Here is a 21,131-nt window from a genome sequence, read left to right as displayed (position 1 = left end):
AAAAAAAGAAAAAAAAAAAGTAATTTTTTAAAAAAAAAAAAAAAAAAAAAAAACCTCTCCAAGAAAAAAGAGAAAAAGCAAGGAAGCAACCGTGGGACCTGGTCATACCAATCATACCACAATTCCTTCTTTCCGGATTTTGGGCATGTACACACACACACACACACACACACACACACCCAGGATGTTTCTCAAGCTGCCAAGTCCAGAACTCAAACCACCAGGTTGGCCATGTGGGATCCAGCTGCCATAACCACCAGGCCACTGTATCTCTTACTTGCCCAAACACAGAGGGCCATTTCTCTATTAGGATTATATTAGGTTGTTGGGAAAGTCGACATATTTTTCTGTGTGTTTCTATGCAAAAATGGGTCATGACTTTTCCAACAACCCAATACTTTGCTACTCTGCAAGTAAACAAATGAGTTTGGAATGTTTACATTTTTATGAGTACTTAAGTCTATATCTTTAATTCTGAGATGCTTTATTTAGTTATTTGTTTTGTGGAACTTTTTTTTTTTTTGAGGTTTTTGCTATAGGGCACGGGCACTTTCCAGAAAGACAGAGAGAGACAGAGAGACAGAAAATGAGAAATCACCCCCCAGGGGGTTGGCCACGCCACAATCCCTTCTCCTCCATTCTCCTCTCGAGATCTTGGGCGCATGTGAGTTTAAGCCACCGGGTCTGGGATTCGAACCGCAGTAAGCTACATGGGAGTTCAGCAACATAGCCATTACACTAACTGCTGGTCCCATATTTTGTAGAGGATTTTGCCTTAGGGCCTGCGCACTCTCCAGAGAGAGATACACAGTAAGCGGAAGGTGAGAAATCACCCCAGGGAGACTAGCACCTCAATCCATTCTCACTTTACGAGACGTTGGGCACTCTTGAACACACACCCATTGTAATTTCGAAGCCACTGGGTCCAGGACTTGAACCATGGTTGACCATGTGAGAGTCAATAAGTGAAGGGCATCTTTCCCCATATTCTAGCTTGCTGACTACTATATATCCAGTCCACATCATGCTCAGCATGAAGTGAGTACTCAATGTACTTGTTGAACAAATTAATGAATTTTTGTATTTTTGTGCTTTCTCTAATTAAAAAAGTGTTATAATAATTTTAAAAAATTCTTAATCACATTTACCAATTGATTCTTTTTGCATCTTTTTATCTTTATACACTTTTTTTTTTTTTTGAGAGGTTTTTGCTATAGGGCATGTGCGCTCACCAGAAAGACAGAGAGAGACAGAGAGACAGAAAGCAAGAAATATTACACTGGGGGGGATGGTCACACCACAATCCCTTCTCCTCCATTCTCCTCTCAGGATCTTGGGCATGCACGCACATGCACCTGGCATGAGTTTAAGCCACCAGGTCCAGGACTTGAACCGTGGTCAACTACATGGGAGTCCAGCGACATAGCCATTGCGTTAACTACTGGTTCCCTTTATACACATTTTTAAAGTTTATTTATTTATGTCTTCTATGAATGAGAGAGACTCCTGTCTTGACACCACTATCTACCCCTCAGTTCGGCTAACCCCAGTTCATGGATAAGTGCGTGCCTGGCACTCTCACGGAGACCATCGCATGCGGGTCAGCCTTGTAGAGAGTCACATTTTATCACTATGCCACTGTCTGGCATGTAAGCATACTTTTTACTTGGTTTTGGTTACTGCGAACTCAAAATTTTGTATTTTATTAAGTATAAAACTTTCCCATAGTATATGTGTTTTAAAATAGCCAAACTAAACATTGCACTATTTCTTTTACTTCAAATAGAGCAGTTTTACCATTCTCCTTTAATGGTAGGTAAAGATCATTAGAGAAAAATTATTCCATTTTCACCAAATACTGCTGAAGAATTATGGTTCATTTTTAAAAAGAATTATTTATTTATTTATATGTATTACTATTAATATTATTTAATTTGCTGTAGGGCACATGTGCTCCTCAGAGGGAGAAAGTGAGAAAGCAAGCCAGGACTTGAACTGCATTTGGCCACGTGGGAGTCCAGCACCTCAACTACTATGTCACCTGCTGGTCTCGAATTACGGTTTAATTCATGTGGACTGGGATTGAAATTCTTTATTTGGAACATTGGTTATAAGCTTCAAGTTTTCCTTAACGAAGATACCTCGATGACCTTTCCTTCCTTATTGCAGGGCTTCCTAAGCAGCAGCAGCATCAGCAGCCTCTTTGGTGTTTAAAATAGGGTTCAGGATCATGATTTTCTGAGGGAGTTTGAATAATGTTGCAAAACAGAGAGGACTGCTAATATCTTCAAGTTCTAAAAACAACACATTTTCCAGTTTTTTTTTCAGGATTATTGCGGACTAGTTTCGTTAACATATTATTTATTGAATTTCTACCCTCAAACAAAGACGATGCTCTTTGGGGGGTGTTCTCACATTGAATTAAGACACTTGGATAGATTGGTAACCACAGAGAAGGTTATGCAAGCTAAGGGGTGGAAGCTCTCTCTAGACTAGACAGCCATTCAGGGCCGAAATGCCACCTCACAGTATGGCTCCCTGAGACAATGTCTTGTCTAATACATTGGTTATAGGTAGAAAAACCTTCTCTAGAAATAATGTTTCAGGCTGTCTGCCCTTGAAATTATACTGTTGTCAGCAAGATGGTTGATTTTGCTTAGTTTAGCAGCATCGCAGACAGAGGGGATGTAATGCCTGGTTAGGTGCTCTTTGTAGGGGCCATGTGGGATCTAGCTGCCATCACCACCAGGCCACTGGCTGGCCTGAAACGGTATCTCTTATTTAGCTAGATACCTGGTAGGATTACAAGTCAAACTCCAAAGAAGCAATAAAAAAAAAATATGAACAGAAACCATTCAGAAAAGTCAAACTTTTAGGCTGCTTTCCTCCTTTCTTCCCCTCCAAGATCTGATATGTATTTATCCCAAGAGCCTATATAGACCCACCTTCTCAGTCTGCATTTAGAAGCCAAGTGAGGCTCGCAAAGCTACTGGGCGTTGAAGAGGTGGTGAAATCAATACTTCCCTTAATGGAGGTGAGCACTTCCCTAACCCTGGGAAAGGCACAGACTATCAGAAGCAGCTGACATTGCTTCATCCAAAAGAGTTTGAGGTCTATACAGCAGAAATAGAAGTTCTGAATAAAAATGCCTTCTCTGATGAGCAGAAGTTTGCCCTGAACACACGGACAAACATTTGGGAGATCAGTCCAGGTAGAAGACATGTGACTCCACACACAGTCTCTCTCCTGTTCTCGGCCTCCCTGAACCTTGCAGAGGTCACGTGGGACGTAAGGAAACAGAACATGTCTTATTTATGCCTTTGTGCTTATCAGGAAACAGGTAGCCTAACTCACCATGGGATCTGTAATTCTGCCTTGTCTCTCGAAGCAATGAGAAAGATGAATTTTACTTAAAGGTAACTGGGTGGAACAGTTTCAGTACTAAGTAAACCACATTTCATCTTCTGGTTAGCCTCTTGTTTGTTAAAAACTTGAACTGTAATTGGGTTTCTTTGGTGAGAAGGAAGGCGCTAGGGCCCTGGAGCGAGAGGATGGCTTTGTTGTGTGACCACAGAGGCTGGTTACGCATTAATTTCCTCTAGGGCTTGTGATGAAGTCAGTAAACCACAGCCTTCAGCATGCTCTGCTCAGGCAGCAGCAGTGGCTTCTCCGCGGTATCTCAGCCATGACACACATTTGACATGCCCTCCCTCGACCTACTCACAGATTGTTTCCCTTGCTCTGCAGCATGGACCAAAGAGAAATTCTGCAGAAGTTCCTGGGTAAGGCCCAAAACAAGAAAATCAACAAGGAGGAGTTTGCCAATGAATTTCTGGTGAGTCTGTGTGTAACATTCTCAGGGTAGTTACATCCGTTATTTAACCGACTGTGGTGGTCCAACTTTCCTAGACCAAACTGCTCTTGGGATAAAGGAATATCAGATCTTGGAGGGGAAGAAAGGAGAAAAGCAGCCTAAAAGTTTGACTTTTCTGAGTGGTTTGGGTTAATATTTTGTTTGCTGGTTCTTTGGAGTCGGACTAGTAATCCTACCAAAGACATACTCAACTTGAGAAAAGTAAATCCTAATTATTAATTGAACATCCAGAGTTCTTCAGGTATCTGAGTTGTGGCTTATGCGTCAAACTACCGATTTTAACTAAGAAAAAAAGGACCAAGATGAACTTCTCATGGAACGTTAAGTTTTTAGCCCCCCCTAAGGTGTTCAATTTGAATGACAAAGATTTCTGAAGAGCACCAAAACTGTCCACTGCCACATTATATCTTTTTCTTTTTTTTCCCTATGAAACAATATTAGAAAGCATGTTTTTGCAACAGGGTTTCTTTTTGTTTCTTTGTTTGTTTGTTTGTTTCTTTCTTTCTTTTTTCTTTTTTTTTGTTGTTGGCTATAATAAAACCTAATGAGAAAATGAGATGCAAACACTCTCAGTTCAGAGGTCATCCGAATTACAAGGTTTTAGCTAGGAGAAATATTATTGGGAATTGATTCTTTTTTTTTTTTTTTGGAGAGGTTTTTGCTATAGGGCGCGTGCACTCGCCAGACAGACAGAGAGAGACAGAGAGACAGAAAGTGAGAAATCACCCCCCCAACCCCCAGAGGGGATGGCCACGCCGCAATCCCTTACTCCTCCATTCTCTTCTCGGGATCTTGGGCACGCACGCACACGCGCCCGGTGTGAGTTCTGGTCCAGGACTCGAACCACTGTCGACTATGTGGGGAGTCCAGTGACATAGCCATTATGCTACCTGCTGGTCCCAACAACAGGGTTTCTTTAACTTCTTTTGCTTGGAGAGGTGCAATGGCTAAAACAAGCAATGGAGAGCAGACAACTGAGGGACCTGGAGAGAAGCATGAGTACACGGTAGCTCTGGTAGCTTTGGGGCAGGTGGACTCAATTACCTGAGAATGATGCAGATCCTCTAGGACACTTTGGTTATTGATGTGATGGCAGCTGGTTAGGCCTCATTCACTCTATAAGCTGGCATATCAGATAACATAAGGTATTAGTAAGTGCCTATTTTGTATTTTGGAACACTTCTAGCTAGTGTTTTGGAGCTGTTAAGAACTTTAGGAGAGAGAGGCAGGTAAGGAAGAGCTTGCTTAACAGATTTAAGTGTGCAAGTAGATAAATAGAATAGTTCTAGAGTATTATAATGCAGTAGAGTAACTAGAGTTTGTGATGATTCAATGTATCTTTCAAAATAGCTAGAAAGGAAGATTTTAAATGTTCGCAACACAAAGTAAGATAAATATTTGCGATCATGGATATGTTTATTGCCCTGCCTTGATCATAACACAAGGTATTTATTTATTGATAAACCACATTGTACCTCATGAATATCTGTAACTATTGTATGCCAATTAAAAAGCACTTTAAAAATGTGCCAGAGAGTTCACATGCTCACCAGAGAGACAGAGAGAGAAGAGAAAGCACCCGCCAATGAGACATGGTCACGCCACAATCCTTTTTCCTCCATCCCTCCTCCCTGTTGGGATTTTGGGTAGATGCATACACACACCCAACATGTTTTTCAAGCCGCTGGGCCTAAGATTCAAACCATGCAGTCGGCCATGTGGGATCCACCTACCTTAACTACCAGACCATGGGACCAACTTTCAAAAAGTATTTTTCAAAAAAGGACTTTAAACCTCAGCTCTTTAGCTGTGAAGTAGAACAAGAGGAATCAAAATACTAAATCCAAAATTAAATCATGATTTTTATCACCAACCAAATGATCAACTATTTAACATGTTCCTTAAATGTTCCCTATTTATTTATTTATTTATTTATTTTTGCTATAGGGTGCATGTGCTCACCAAAAAGACATGGGGGGTGGTGAGGGAAAGTAAGAAAGCATCCCCCTGGGTGGCGACCCTGCAGCCCCCTTCTCCTCCAAACTCAGAATTTGGGGCAGGCATGCACATATACCTGGCATGTGTTTAAGTTGCTGGATCTGGGACTCGAACTGTGTGGTAGGCCATGTGCGATCCAGCTGCCTTAACCACCATACTGCCGGGCTGGCCCTCTATTTTCTGATTTGTAAAGTGGGAATAGTAACTTATGTCCTGTTTAACTACACAGGACTGTTGTGATTATCTATCAATAATAAGGTTAAAAGCGGTCATTCATTTAGTAATACTTAATAAGCACCTACCCTGTACCACATTCAGTTCTAGGTGCCGAGGATATAGCAGAGAACAAATCAGACAAAAACCTTTACCTTCACAGAGTTAACATCCTGGCACCAGACAGTAGATGTAAAACACTAAAGTCTCAAGTGATTTCATGTTTGAATGATTAGATATTATGATAGAAAACTCCTATTTTAGCTCAACTTGCATAATTTTGTGGTGTCATGAAAAAGGCTCTCACTGTCACTGGCCAGGCAGTCTGAGCCACACTAGACAGAGCCATAGAGAAGAAATAAAGGGGAAATCCTAGCCTATGTGTCTGTTTAGACACTGATCTGCCCTTGGACTATATAATTCCTGAGCCACATTTACTGAGGTTAGAGGTGAAAAGGGAGCTGAGGGCTAGTTCCAACCTCTGCTTTATTTTGTTGTGCTTTTAAAAAATCAGTAGATGAGGCCGGCCAGTGGTGTGGTGGTTAAGGCAGCTGGACTTCCACATGGCTGACTGGTTCAAGTCCTGAACCTGGCAACTTGCTTTCTCACTTTCCTTCTCTGTCTCTGGTCGACTTTGAAAAAATAAATTAATAAAAAAAAAAATAAATGAAAAAAAAAGTAGACTAGGAACCAGTAGGTGGTATAATGGTTGAGCCACTGGACTCCCATGTTGTCGGCCATGGTTCAAATTCTGGACCTGGCACCTTAAAACTCATCCTGGGCACATGTGTGTGCATGCCCAAAATCCTGAGTGGGGAATGGAGGAGAAGGGATTATGGCATGGCCATTCCCCTGGGGGTGATTTCTCATTTTCTATCTTTCTGTCTCATTCTGTCTCTCTGACAAATGCATATACCCCATAGCAAAAATCTCTCTACAAAAAATAAATAAATAAATAAATAAATAAATAAATAAATAAATAGATTGTATCCTTAACATTTTACCTTTTCTTAGATCAGATCATTATAATGTCTCTCCTAACTATAGTAGGTATCTTCTAACTGGTTTCTCTGCCTCTAGCTTTGCCCCCACTTTGATCAATCTTCTGTTCGATACCCCAGTGGTCTTTGAACAATCCAAATCTGTTCATTTCTTTCCCTGCTCAAAAACGTTTTACAGATTGTATTTTTTTTTAGCTGTTTAAACTTGTGTACTGTAATACTCATTTAGAAAAGTACATAAAAGTGTAAATAAAATTATAAAGCAATCGTCAATGTAACTACCTCCTAGGTTGAGAAATGGAACACTGTCAGACCACAGAAGACCCCTATAAATCCCCACCTCCACCCCCATCCTGTCCTGCCCAAGAGATAATCACTGTTCTGACTTTTCTATTCATCACTTCCTTGCTTTACTAGCTCCTGATTTTAAGGACTGTTTTGGGTAGTGAGTAAGTGGAGCCTGACCGTTTACTGACTCATGTCCTCCAGTGGAAAAACAGAGTGTTGCCCTCAGCCCTACCTAAAGGTACAACTGAGAAACCAGAGAAACAGCTTTGGGGGAACACAGAGGTGGTGAAGGGGCCAGATTGCTTGCCTGGACAAGATAATACTGCCATTACATAGGAGGACTCTTCACCTGGTCAGGTTCACTCATTCCACCTTAATCCCCTCATGCATTCTCCTAGGACATGCTGTTTCTGAGGTTTGAGGACCCATTCTGTGACGCAAGGCTGCCGCTGCCTTCCCTGGCAATGCCTTTGTGAGAATTATTAGAAGGCATCTCTACCTCCCATTTCCCTTATCCCACTCCCTGGGTCTGTGGCTCAGATTTCAGTCCCCACTTCCCATTGGTCAGGCATCTTTGTGGAGAGCACAATATTCTCAGGATATAGCAGTTCTGCTGTGACAGCGAAAGCCAGTTCCATGCTGCTTAGGTCTTCTCCCTGTGCCAGAACTAAATACATAACCTTCTACAGTTGAAGCTGCTACAGGGTGCCCATCTAAGGTTTCATGCATGTATTCAAATATTGAGTGCTTACTGTGTGCAAAGCATTGTGCTACATGCTGGATGCTTCATGCTTTGGTGGAGCTTATTCCTAAGATGTTAGAGGATGTCTTCAGAAAGCCAGACATTGGGCCGGCAGGTGTTGCAGTGGTCCAGGTGCTGGATTGCCACATGGCTTACCTTCCTTTGAGTTCTGGACCTGGCAACTTGAAAATCACCCCAGGCACGTGTGTATGCATGCTCTAGATCCCAGGAGAATAGAGAAGGGATTGCAGCATGGCCATCCCCCCGGGGAGTAATTTCTCACTTTCTCTCTGTGCCTTTCTCTAGCAGGTGCATACCCTATGGGAAATTAAAAAAAAAAAAGACATTAAACAACGAATTTTTTTAAAAGAGATTTTTGCTATAGGGCACATGTGCTCACCAGAAAAGAGAGAGAAAGAGAGAAATTACTCCCCGGGGGGATGGCCATGCTGCAATCCCTTCTCCATTCTTCTCTTGGGATCTTGGGCATGCATGCACACACACCCAGCATTGAGTTTTAAGCCACCGGGTCCAGGACTTGAACAGCGGTGGACTACATGGGAGTCCAGCAGCATAGCCATTACACCAACAACGAATTAATTTATTAAATAATTATATTTGTGATAGTCTGGTAAGATGTCAACAAATCATTAATATTCATTATCTTATTTATAACTACTACTAAAAGAGAAAAAAAAAAAAACATGTGAAGTAGCTACAGCTAGGATCTCTGACTTACGGATGAGGAAACAAGCTCTGAGAGGTTAACTGGCCTAAGTTCACTCACGTGTTCAGCCATACAGATGAAATTTAACCCAGATCTGTCTTATTTCAGCACCTATGAAATCAATCCTTATGCAATAGTGTCTTGCTTCAGTTAATAACACTGAGTCTCTCAATGCACTTAGCCTGAGGATAAGGCCCCAGTTAGTAGGTTTCTATATAGGAGAAAAAGAAGTAATCACATTCGTAAAAAAAAAAAAAAAAAGTTTTGGGCCAGTCAGATGGCATGGTGGTTAAGATGGCTGGATCCCACAGGGCCAGTTTTGCCATTTGAGTCTCTACCAGCAGCTTGAAAATCATACTAGTTGCATGTGTGCCCCAAATCCTGAGAGGAGAATGGATTGTGGCGTGGCTATCCCCCCACAGGGTACTTTCTCTTTTTCCAGCAAGCACACGAACCCTACAACAAATGTTTAAAAATATATATTTTAAGGTACTTTTTAAAAACGTTTATTGTTGTTCTTCTTATAAAATGATATTGTAGGTCAAAAGAAACTTCCCAAAGTACCAACATTCTAACGTTTTTGGCATGGATCGTCTAGTTCTTGTCCATTTATATAATATTTATTTACAGTACTGTAATTATAACTGATACAACTGGATTTTCTTATACTTTTCACTTAACATTATGCCAGACTTACCATGCTAATTAAGATGTTTATAATTTTTAATGGCTATGAAAGAATAATAATCATTATTAGTAAGTACATCCATACTTCTTATAGACACTGTTCTAAACATTGTTACACATGGGTACTACAAAAAGTTCATGGAAAATCGAAATAAATATGGGTTTATAGGGGCCAGCAGGTGGCATAGTGGTTAAAGGCACTGGATTTCCACATGGTTGACTGTGGTTTGAGTCCTGGACCTGGCGGCTTGCTTTTTCACTCTCCCTTTCTCTCCCTGTCTCTCTCTGGTCAAATTAAAAAAATAGTAATAACAAATTGAATTAAATAAATAAACAATTTTGTCTTTGGGCTTGTATTGGGAACTTTCCTGTTTGGGACTGCCTCACAGAGGTTGTGTTTTACTGCTGAGCCACTTTTTGGTCCTTCCATGAACTTTCTGAAGACTGTTCATATATAGACTCATTTACTCCATTGAGGAAAGTATGCTAACGGGAATCAAGGTCAATGACACGAGGTTCTGTTTCAAACTCAAGCGCTCTGTTCAATGACTATTCTTCAAATTGATACCAAAACAAAAAAAGATAAAATAAAATAAAAATATTAACCTGTTATTTCCATTGAAAGATGAAGAAATAGACACAGAGAGGCTCACTGACCTGTGCAGGGTCACAGAGCTAGTAAGTGGTAGAACTGAATTTTAAGTTCAGGTAGTCTTGCTTTATCATCTGTACCCAGAACAACTTTGGAGTAACCTAAGTCTTGGTTTACATTTAGGTTCTGCCCATTGTTAGTTGTGTGACCAGGAATGGAGTCACAACAAACTGGGAACAAATAATATTCACTTTGCAAAATTGTTGTGAAGACAATGAAATAAACATATAAACTTCCTGACACTCGGTAGGCACCAAATCATTTCTCTATTGTCAGACATTTAGGTTATTTCTGGTTTTTCAGATTATTGACAACACTGAATAAATATGCTTGTCCATGAGGTTTTCCCTTCTTTTGGATTAATCCTGAGGCTAGATTCCCAAAAGTGTTACTACTGGGTCAAAGAAAATGCAGGGATTTCAACAAGTTCATGTAAAAATGGAATTAAAAGATATTAGATATATATAAAGTGGATTTCTCAATATAAGCACCATCAAATTCAAGGTACTTTTATAAGTGGGACCAGCCATTTAGTCCTTCCTTAAAGAATCAAGGGTCCTGAAGGTTTAACCCTGCTGATGTAGTCTATTTTACATTGCTAACTAGAGAAAAGTGGATGCCTTTTAAGAATTTTTAAAGATTAGGGTGGCCTAACTCTGTGGCCTTATGGGTTAAGGCAGCTGGATCCCACACAGCCTACTGTGCAGTTCAAGTCCCAGACCCGGCAGCCTGAAAAACACACAGGGGGTGCGTCCATGCCTGCCAAAATCCTGAAAGGAGAGAGAGTTGGAGAAGTGATTATGACATCACCATTGTCCATGGGTTGTGCTCTCTCTTTTCTTTTTCTTTTTTTTTTTTTAAGAATTATTTCATTTAACTTTATCCATTTATGTATTTATTTTAATTTCACCGGTGGTGAGGAGGAGGTGGAGAACAAGCGAGAGCGCAAGCCACCAGGTGTGGGACTTGAACTGCAGTTGGTCACCTGCCAGCCCCATGTGCACTCTCTTTTCTTCTCTCTCTTTCTCTGTGTCTCTCTGGTGAGAGCACATGTCCTCTGGCAAAAAAATAAGTAAATAACAAATTAAGACTAGGAAACAAAAAGAAGACAAAAGGACCTAAGTCAGGATTTAATGGATTCCTAATGGCTTTCTATCAAAACTTTTGATGAAAGGAATGATGAGGATACCGTCTTGGCAGAGAAGGACTCTGATGAAGTTTTCCTAGGCTATTTTGGTGCTAAGGTTTTTGTTTCACTTTATGAATATATATATATTGCTTTTTTCTTCTTCTAGGTTCTTGCCATAGGGCACGTGTGCTTTTAAGAAAGAGACAGAGAGGGAAAGTGAGAAATACCCCTCTCCCCTCAGTGGGGATAGCCATGCCACAATCCCTTCTGCTCCATATTCCTCTTGCAATTTTGGGCACGTGTGCACATACACGCCTGGTGTGATATTCAAGCTGCCAGGTCCAGGACTTGAACTGTGGTTGGCCATGTGGGATTCCAGCCACCTTAACCAATATTACCTGCTGACCTGTGCTAAAGTTTTAGAACCTTCTAAAATTAACTATCTTTCTCAAACTCCATAATAAGCTGATGCTACCGCTCTTTGGCCCTCTGGAAAGTCAACAAGCTAAACGCCCTGAGCATCCTGGAAAGCTGTCGCTGTGACATTAGCTCTTGATCCGCCTGCCTGTGCTTGGACTGGACCTCTTGGTCACCATTGCTCTGAGTGTGCTCTATCTTCAGGACTGTACTGCTATAGTCACGGGTCATCTCCCATTAATAATTCTTCGAAAAATACTTTAGAATCTTGATCTCACTTGTTTAAAATTTCCACTGGAAGCTCTGCTCTTGTCTGCAGCTGATCTGGGCACAACAGTTTTGGCACCCAAGCAGAATGTTCACTCAACTTTAATTTTTCAGTCAGATTTGTGTCAGCAGAACCAGCTGAGATGTCTATGGTGTCTGCGATTGTTTCTCCTGTTAATCGTCAGTCTTCCTGGTCTGCTGCTGCAGGCGTCACCTTCAACGTTGTCTTGCCCCTTCTTAAAATGAGTTACCCATTTGTAAGCTGCTGGTTTCCTTGAGGTTTGTCCCCCTAAATTTCTCATAAAGCAGAAATTATTTCACCATTCTTCCACCCCAAGCTTCAACATAAATTTCATATTTTCTTTTGCTTTAATTTTAGCAGAATTCATGTTGCTTTGAGAGGGGCTCTTTTCAGACTGATGTCTTATCCTTCTTAGTCCCTCCACTAGATCCTGTTCACACACACATGTTGTAACAAGTTAGTATAAATCTATTTTGATGTAAAAAGTTTAGTGTCTGCTCAGGAGCCAGGTGGTTAAGGCAGCTGAACACCACATGACTGGCTGCATGGCTGGAGTCCTGGACACACTGGCTTGAGAAACACACCAGGTGCATATGTGTGTGTGTGTGTGTGTGTGTGTGTCCAGAATCCCAAAAGGAGGGAGAGATGCAGAAGGGATTGTGGTGTGACCATTCTCCATGGAGGGTACTTTCTCCTCTCCTTTTCTTGTAGTCTCTCTGGCGCGTGCACGTACCATCTAGCAAAAAAAAAATAAATAAATAAAAAATTTAAAAAAAGAGAGAGAGAGAGAAAGTTTTAAAATCCATGCACAGTTTTGTTCACAATATGAATTCCCCATCAGCTTTTGAAAGTTCTTTTTGAGAAGATTTATATTTTCATTTTACCCATGAAATGGCAAAGCTAAGCTCTGAAACACTGATTTGCTTGATTCCAAAACCTCTTAACTTCTATACTTACACATGTCAGGTTAAAAGATAACTTTTCCCCCCTAACTTAATTAGTATAAAACAGTACTTTTGGGCTTGCAGGTGGTTGGGGCACTGGACTCCCACATGGCTGACCACAGTTTGAGTCCTGGACCTAGTGGCTTGCTTTCTCACTTTCCTTTTCTCTCTCTCTCTTTCTTTGTCTATCTCTCTCTGGTGAGCACATGTGTCCTGTAGCAAATTAAAAATATTAATGATAAATAAAATTAAATAAGTAATTCTTTAAAAATTAAAAAATAATAAAATAGTACTTTTTTAAAATTTCCAATGCTTGTCACAGAGAGAGAAAAATTGCCCTTCAATGGGATATGGTCATGCTACAATTGCTTTTTCCTCTGTTTCTCCATCCATATGTGTGTGTATGGGCACACACACACACACACACACGCACACCCCTGGCATGTTGTCAAGCTGCCAGGGCCAGGATTTGAATCACAGTCGGCCATATAGGATCCAACTCCCTATACACAGGGCTTAACCACTGCACTATAGGACATGCCCTATAATAATACTTTTTAATGTTAATTTTATTTCTTTGATTTCTGAACCTGAAAAATTCCCTTGATTCTTTTCTTTATTGTCCTTTAAAGAAATTTTCCCTTATTCATGATAAAGTCTGTTGTGGGGACACGTTTAAGAGAGAGAATCTGAGGTGTGGGGACATGCTCTGAGCAAACACCACCTGACCTTTTGGGGTTTGGCAGAACCTTGTAACTTGTCTTTCCCTGACCTTCACTGCAGACAGAGCAAGGGTGGAAATTACTAGGGGTGTTCCAACAGACACATCTGATGGACTTCAAGAAACATCTTGACCCCAATTAGTAACGTCCAATCTCTGCTCTGCATCTGAAAGGTTCTTTAGCCTTCTCTGGGTGTAGTGGTGCACTCCTTGTGGAGAAGTTCTTTAGCTCCTTCCTCACACTTAACAGCTAGTTTTCTGCATTAGAAAAGAAGATGAGATTTTCTTTTGACAGGATTATCACCAAGGGATACACCTGACCCGGTATGACTAAGCCCTTATAGATTTGTTACCTGCTTTTTATTGTCTGTAATCTGGCAACCAATCTATGAAGTATCATGAAACACACATGTGCAATGTCTCCTTGTACTATAAATAAAGAGGCCCAGTTTGTCTGGGGGGCTCAGGTGACTCAAGCAGCTCAAGCAGCGGCTCAGCTGCTGCACAAGTTGCTTGGGCTACCTCAGCTCAGGCTGCCTGTGTCCATTTCTACTCTCTTTGTCTCATTTTTTCTGCTTCTTCCATAGTAGCACCAAGCCCTGGGGCGGACGCCTACAGTCTGTGTGTACACGGATAAGAAAGAGAGAATAGGGAGTGACCTCAATAGTCTGGTCATGCTGGGATCCCCTTCCTCCAGCCCTCCAGCCTATTGGATCCTGGGTGCTCACGTGTGTCCTGGCATGTTTCAGGCCATTTGGGCTGGGATTCAAACCACAGTTGTCATGTGGAACCCAGCTTCTCTTGGGCAGTCATTGCCTACCTCTGCATCGTGGAGGTAATTATCTTCCATTATTGATCATTTTCAACCTACACTTGTTCAAACACATTTTTGGTTCATCTGCTTTCCACAGTCACAGTAGCTAACCCACGGAAATGTGTTGCAGACTCTGTGCTGAAAGTGCTTCACAAACAGAACCTAATTTACCTCCTAAAGAACCCTCTAAAATGGCTTCCATGGTCCAGTTCTCAGGTGTCTCTTCAGTATCTTTTTTTTTTTTTTTGAGAGGTTTTTGCTATGAGGTGTGTGCACTTGCCAGAAAGACAGAGACAGAAAGTGAGAAATCACACACACACACACACCGAGGGGGGATGGCCATGCCGCAATCCCTTCTCCTCCATTCTCCTCGCAGGATCTTGGGTACACGCACACACACCGGGCATGAGTTTAAGCCCCCAGGTCCGGGACTTGAACTGCAGTCAACTACGGGGGAGTCCAGCAACATAGCCATTATGCCAACTGCTGGTCTCGACCTCACCAGTATCTTGGAGCATGTTCAGTTTCTTGTCCTTGCCTCCCTCCCACTGCCAAAGGGCCTTCGCACACATGCTGCTACCTCTGTCTGGGGTGCTGCTCACATTCCTCTTTACCTGGCTAATATTTAACTCTTACTTAGATATCGATTTAGTGATCACTTCCTCAAAGAAACTTTTCTTGACCTTCCAGAATAGACCAAATCTTCTCCTATAAATGCTTATTAGCACCATTTGTTACTTTTCATAGCACTCAATCACAATTCCAATCAGAAGTTCAATTAATTTTTAAGGAGAAAAATAACCGTCAAAAACAGTAGACGTTCCTATAGATTGGGCAGCATATTCTTTCCTCTGGAGGAAAGAAAGTTACTTGTGCGATTGATTACTGTGTGTTCCCCATCAGGCTGAACCTTCACAAAGGCAAGGCTCATGTTTAGTCCTGCTTATCTGGCTGTCACCAACGATGAGCCCAGTGTTCAGCACGCAGCAGACCCTAAGGTACAGAGAAGTGAAACTTACCTTAGGTTACATACTTTATAAATCGTAGAATTAGGATTTGGGGGCCAGAAGATGACATAATGGTTACATCGCTGGACTCCCATGTAGTTGACTGAGGTTTGAATCCTGGACTCGGTGGCTTAGAACTCATTTGCGTGCATTTCCAAGATCCTGGGAGAATGGAAAAGGGACTTTGGTGTGGTCATCCCCTTGGGAGGTAATTTCTCGCTTTCTGTCCTCTGTTTCTCTGGTGAGCACACCTGCTCTATAGCAAAAATACTTCTTAAAAAAAAAAAAGAATAAAAAAATTAGTACTTGAAATAAAGCTATTTAATTTTAGGGACCAGCAAATGGTGTAATGGTTATGTTGCTGGACTCCCATGTAGTTGACCGTGGTTAGAATCCTGGTCTCAGTGGCTTAAAACTCATGCCTGCGCAAGTGAGTACGTGAGTGCCCAAGAAGAGAATGGAGGTAAAGGAATTGCAGCATGACTCCCCCCCTACCCCGGGGAGGGGGTTTATTTCTCACTTTCTGTCTCTCTCTGTCTTTCTGGTGAGTGCATGCACCCTGCAGCAAAAAATCTCTCTTAAAAAAAAAAAGAAAACTATTTAATTTTCAAGCCTGTGTTCTTACTATCTTCCACCTCTGCTCTACTGCCTCCAATTTACTTCAATCTACTGGCCTTAATTGTTTATGCTTTTGAAATTGTGAAATATAACATACACAGGAAAGTGTTTTAAACACAGATACACAATGTAACAATTAGTAATAAAGCAGGCGCTCATTCAAGCAACACTCAGACCAAGAAATAGGCTCCTGTTCACATGTCAGAAATTCCTGGGTATCCTTTTAGATTACAACTCTCACTATTCCTTGCAGGATTAGAGGTAAACACTAACCAGATACTGCAATTTTTCACTTTTCTGCACAGCTTTTCCTTAAAGTTTGTTTATTAATTTATTTCATAAGTGAGAGAGAAAGAGAGAAAGAGAAAGAGAGAAAGAGAAAGAGAGAGAGAGAGAGGCAGTACCTCCAACAGGGTCCCGGCACTGCGATCTACACCCAGTCCTCAGACAGCCTAGATCATGGCAAGCGTGTACTCAGTGTACGTACAGAGGTCTCGAGAGCCTTCCACGTGGGACTGCCTCCAGCGCACTGTTTTACCGCTGCGCCACATCCAGGCCCTCCGTGTACCTTTGATATCAATAAATGTCAGTGAATAACAGAGATACGTTTTCATGTTTTGGACTATTGACTTTATGGACATGAAATGATGTTAACTATTTTATATCTTATTTTTGTCTACATTACTTTTGTAAAATTCATTAATGTGTTGCACATAGCATTTTTAAATGCATTTTTCTGAATTCCGTCAATGTGCAATAGATACAGTTGTGATCACAGAGAGCACTGGGACAGGTCAGAGAGTTACTTAGGGTAGCTCTACCTATTGTGGATCTGTAGTCTGGTGTCCAGGCTTTAGCTTGGCTGGTCTAGAAATTTAATTTTGTTAGTATGCCCAGAGTTGATCAGGATTAGACAACTGACTTACAATAATCGAACAGATAAATTCATCAGAAGCCAAAATTCTGATTTATTATTTTTTTTCAGGAAGAAAAATAACTGTCAAAAACAATAGATGTTTGGCACCAGCAAATAGCATAATGGTTACATTGCTGGACTCCCATGTAGTCAGCTGCGGTTCAAGTTCTGAACCCAGTACCTTTTTTTTTTTTTTTGGAGAGGTTTTTCGCTATAGGGTGTGTGCACTCGCCAGACAGATAGAGAGAGACAGAGAGACAGAAAGCAAGAAATCACCCCCCAGGGGGGGATGGTCATGCCGCAATCCCTTCTCCTCCATTCTCCTCTTGGGATCTTGGGCACGCACGCACATGCGCCCGGTGTGAGTTTTAAGCCACCGGGTCCGGGACTTGAACCGTGGTCGACTACGTGGGAGTCCAGCGACATAGCCATTATGCTAACTGCTGGTCCTTGAACCCAGTACCTTAAAACTCATGCCAGGCAAAGGGACCAGCAGTTAGCATAATGGCTATGTCGCTGGACTCACATGTAGTCGACCGTGGTTTGAGTCCTGGACCCAGTGGCTTAAAACTCACGCCGGGTATGTGTGTGTGCGCGTGCCCAAGATCCCGAGAGGAGAATGGAGGAGAAGGGATTGCGGCATGGCCATCCCCCCTGGGGGGTGATTTCTTGTTTTCTGTCTCTCTGTCTCTCTGGCGAGTGCACACGCCCTATAGCAAAAACCTCTCAAAAAACAAAACAAAACAAAACAAAACAAAACCTCATGCCAGGCATGTGTGTGTGCGTTCCCAAAATCCTGAGAGGAGAATGGAAGAGAAGGGATCGCAGCACAACCATCCCCACTGGGGGGGGGGGGGGGGGGAGGGGGATTTCTCACTTTCTATCTCTTTCTGTCTCTCTGATGAGCATATTCACCTAGCAAAAATCTCTTTTTCTTTTTAAAAAAAAAAAGAAAAATAGAGGTTTGTATTTAATGGCCAGCATATTCTTTCCTTTGGAGGAAAGAAAGGTTGAAAAGCCAACTGTGATGAGAAAGTGCTTGATGAGCAGGACGATTTTAATGGCATCAACCACAGCAAGATGTCTCCATTGGTCTGAACCATTAGGCTGGTGACCAGCAGTCTTTTCTGGACAGCGCTGTAGACACAGGACAAGGCTTGGTGCCTTATTTTCCCTCCTCTAAGCTTCGTGAAGACCATATTCTTCCTTTAGTGCACTCTTTATCTCGTAGATTAGTTTACAGAGGAATACATATCCCTTTTGCCTAGTTACTGTGACTGTGCTTTTATGACATGTATGTTTCAACATTGTATTACATATGGTTAAGACTTAGCTGTATGCTATATGCTGGTCAATTTGCTATAAATGCTTATACTTAAGACTCCTCATATATATATGTATGTATATATTTACTTTTCCACATTGGAGGAAACTGAAGCATTTTCATTTACAAAGCATGTGTAAAAATATGAATTTCAGGGGACCAGCAGTTAGCGTAATGGCTATGTCGCTGGACTCCCACGTAGTCGACCGCGGTTCGAGTCCCGGACCCGGTGGCTTAAACTCACGCCGGGCGCGTGTGCATGTGTGCCCAAGATCCCGAGAGGAGAATGGAGGAGAAGGGATTGCGGCGTGGCCATCCCCCCTGGGGGGTGATTTCCTGCTTTCTATCTCTCTGTCTCTCTCTGTCTGTCTGGCGAGTGCACGCGCCCTATAGCAAAAACCTCTCCAAAAAAAAAAAAATATGAATTGCACATAAAAAATAAAACTAGTTCATCACAGACATTGTGCTAAATACACGCACATCAGCTCATTGGATGTCCATATGTATTTTACAACGCCTGGATGGGAATATGGAAATAGGAACACAGCTTCAAGAAGATAAGGTCATTTGATTGTTACTTGATTATGGTGTATCTTTTTTGTTTGTTTGTTTGCTGGGAGAAAACACCCCTCATGGGAATGGTCACACCACAATTCCTTGTTCTCCACTCCTCTTTCCTTTTGGAATTTTGGTCATGCATGCATGCATACCTGGCATGTTTCCAAACTGCTGAATCTGGGACTTGAAAAATGCAATTGGTCATGTGGGATCCAACTGTCATTTTTTTTTTTTTAAGAATTATTCTATTTAACTTTATTTATTTATTTTAATTTGCCCAGAGAGGGGTAGATAGAGAGAGAGAGAGGGGGGGAAAAAGAGAAAGCAAGCTGCCAGGTGCAGGACTCAAACTGCAGTCTGCCATGTTATGGTGTATCTTTTTTGTTTGTTTGTTTGCTGGGAGAAAACACCCCTCATGGGAATGGTCACACCACAATTCCTTGTTCTCCACTCCTCTTTCCTTTTGGAATTTTGGTCATGCATGCATGCATACCTGGCATGTTTCCAAACTGCTGAATCTGGGACTTGAAAAATGCAATTGGTCATGTGGGATCCAACTGTCATTTTTTTTTTTTTAAGAATTATTCTATTTAACTTTATTTATTTATTTTAATTTGCCCAGAGAGGGGTAGATAGAGAGAGAGAGAGAGGGGGAAAAAGAGAAAGCAAGCTGCCAGGTGCAGGACTCAAACTGCAGTCTGCCATGTGGGAGTCCAGCTCCTTTAACCACCATACCACAGGCTGGGCTGGTGGGGATTAATTTCATGTTCCTTTGGAATAGAGTATTTTTGTGAAAAAGATATGATATGTTTTAAATAAAAAGACAAATTTACGAAATATAAAGGAGTCACTGAACCCTAAGAGAAAGAAGATAGCCAGTTCTAAAGGTCAGGTTTAAGTATTAATGTTGATTTAAAATACACTAGAAGTCAGGCTGGTATTGTAGTAACTTCTAGAGATTCATCATAGGCACACCAAAAAGACCAAGATACATCTTGGTTCCTTAAGAAGACATAGATGCATCCTGATATTTATAGTAACAATACTAACCAAATAGTTATGAACACAGTGTTTCTTTCATAACAAAGATACAAACATCTGCTGAATTGAAATGACTCATTCCTATGAATCACCCTATCACTTGAACATTCTTACCAGCATTTGTTGACTTTTGTGTACATTAAGGCATTAAACAAACTTTTTTTTTGGCTGCCACCACCAGAATTCACATAACCTCTAAAGCTGATGTCTCCCATTTCCATCTCCAGCTTCTTACGAGGGACATCTAGTCCTACGTTTTCAGTTACTCACGGGACATTTTAAATGCATTTTTGCCATTTCCTCCCATGTTAAGTACCTTCATTGGAACCTCTTGGTTTACCCACCCCAGTTTAGCTATGGCTTACCCAACAACCCACTTACTCCACTGTTAACTAGAGACCTGTCTCCATACATTTGCCTGTCTTGCTGGAGCTATGACATGCCCACTAGAGGCCAGTTCAGTCTCATCTTCCTACTGGTGGCACTCCTATTCAGTGGACTTCGAGGTCCCAGCTCCTGACTCCATTCTGCAACCCTCATGCTTTCTCCGTGGTAGGCTTGGGATAATACTGACCTGCAGCTGTAAGACATGGAAGACCTACCCTGAGGAGCTCTGGAGACAGCTCAACTTTGGTTTCCCATCACACCTTGGATAGGAGACCCAAGTTTGACTTTTCTCTTTCCAAACGTAACCTAGCCTATGCCTTCTATGCAGTAATATCATCCTTCAAGGCGAGATATGCTGATCCAGTACTTTTTCATTCTTCCTTTCTGTTTTCTTTTGGGAGTATGATAATTCATTCATTAGTTTCTTTTTCTTTCCTTTTTCTTTTTCTTTTTTTTTTTTTTGCTATAGGGCATGTTTGCTCACCAGAGAGACAGAAAGCGAGAAATCACCCCCAGGGGGGATGGCCACTCCACAATCCTTTCTCATCCATTCTCCTCTCGGGATCTTGGGCACACATGCACACACGCCCGGTGTGAGTTTAAGCTACAGGGTCCAGGACTCGAACCGAGGTCAACTACATGGGAGTCCAGTGACATAACCATTACGCCATCTGGTAGTCCCCATTTATTAGTTTCCGGAAAGAACTTGCAAAAGCCTCAGTTCTGACTCTTGAGTCTTAGGGCCAAGCCCCTGATTCTACTCTTTTTTTTAAAAGGAAGGGGT

The 21,131-nt window shown here is 41.7% G+C and overlaps 1 protein-coding gene across 4 annotated transcripts in view; it reads left to right on the top strand.

Moving 5' to 3' along the window:
- Positions 1 to 3,610: 3,610 nt before the first annotated feature.
- Positions 3,611 to 21,131, top strand: part of PTPN22 (protein tyrosine phosphatase non-receptor type 22) — a 61,188-nt gene continuing 43,667 nt past the window's right edge. For 3 of the 4 annotated variants that reach the window (XR_003549552.1, XM_027772315.1, XM_027772314.1), the window contains exon 1: positions 3,611 to 3,835. Coding sequence is in view for 3 of the 4 variants with exons in the window: in XM_027772315.1 (XP_027628116.1) it covers positions 3,749 to 3,835 (87 nt within the window). In the remaining variant the exon portion in view is untranslated. The remainder of the gene's footprint in view (positions 3,836 to 21,131) is intronic. The other variant, XM_006149622.3, reaches the window with a different exon arrangement.

Source organism: Tupaia chinensis, unplaced genomic scaffold (genome assembly GCF_000334495.1).
Source record: "Tupaia chinensis unplaced genomic scaffold, TupChi_1.0 Scaffold000270_2, whole genome shotgun sequence".
Lineage (NCBI taxonomy): Eukaryota > Metazoa > Chordata > Mammalia > Scandentia > Tupaiidae > Tupaia > Tupaia belangeri.
This window is presented reverse-complemented; position numbering and strand designations above follow the sequence as displayed.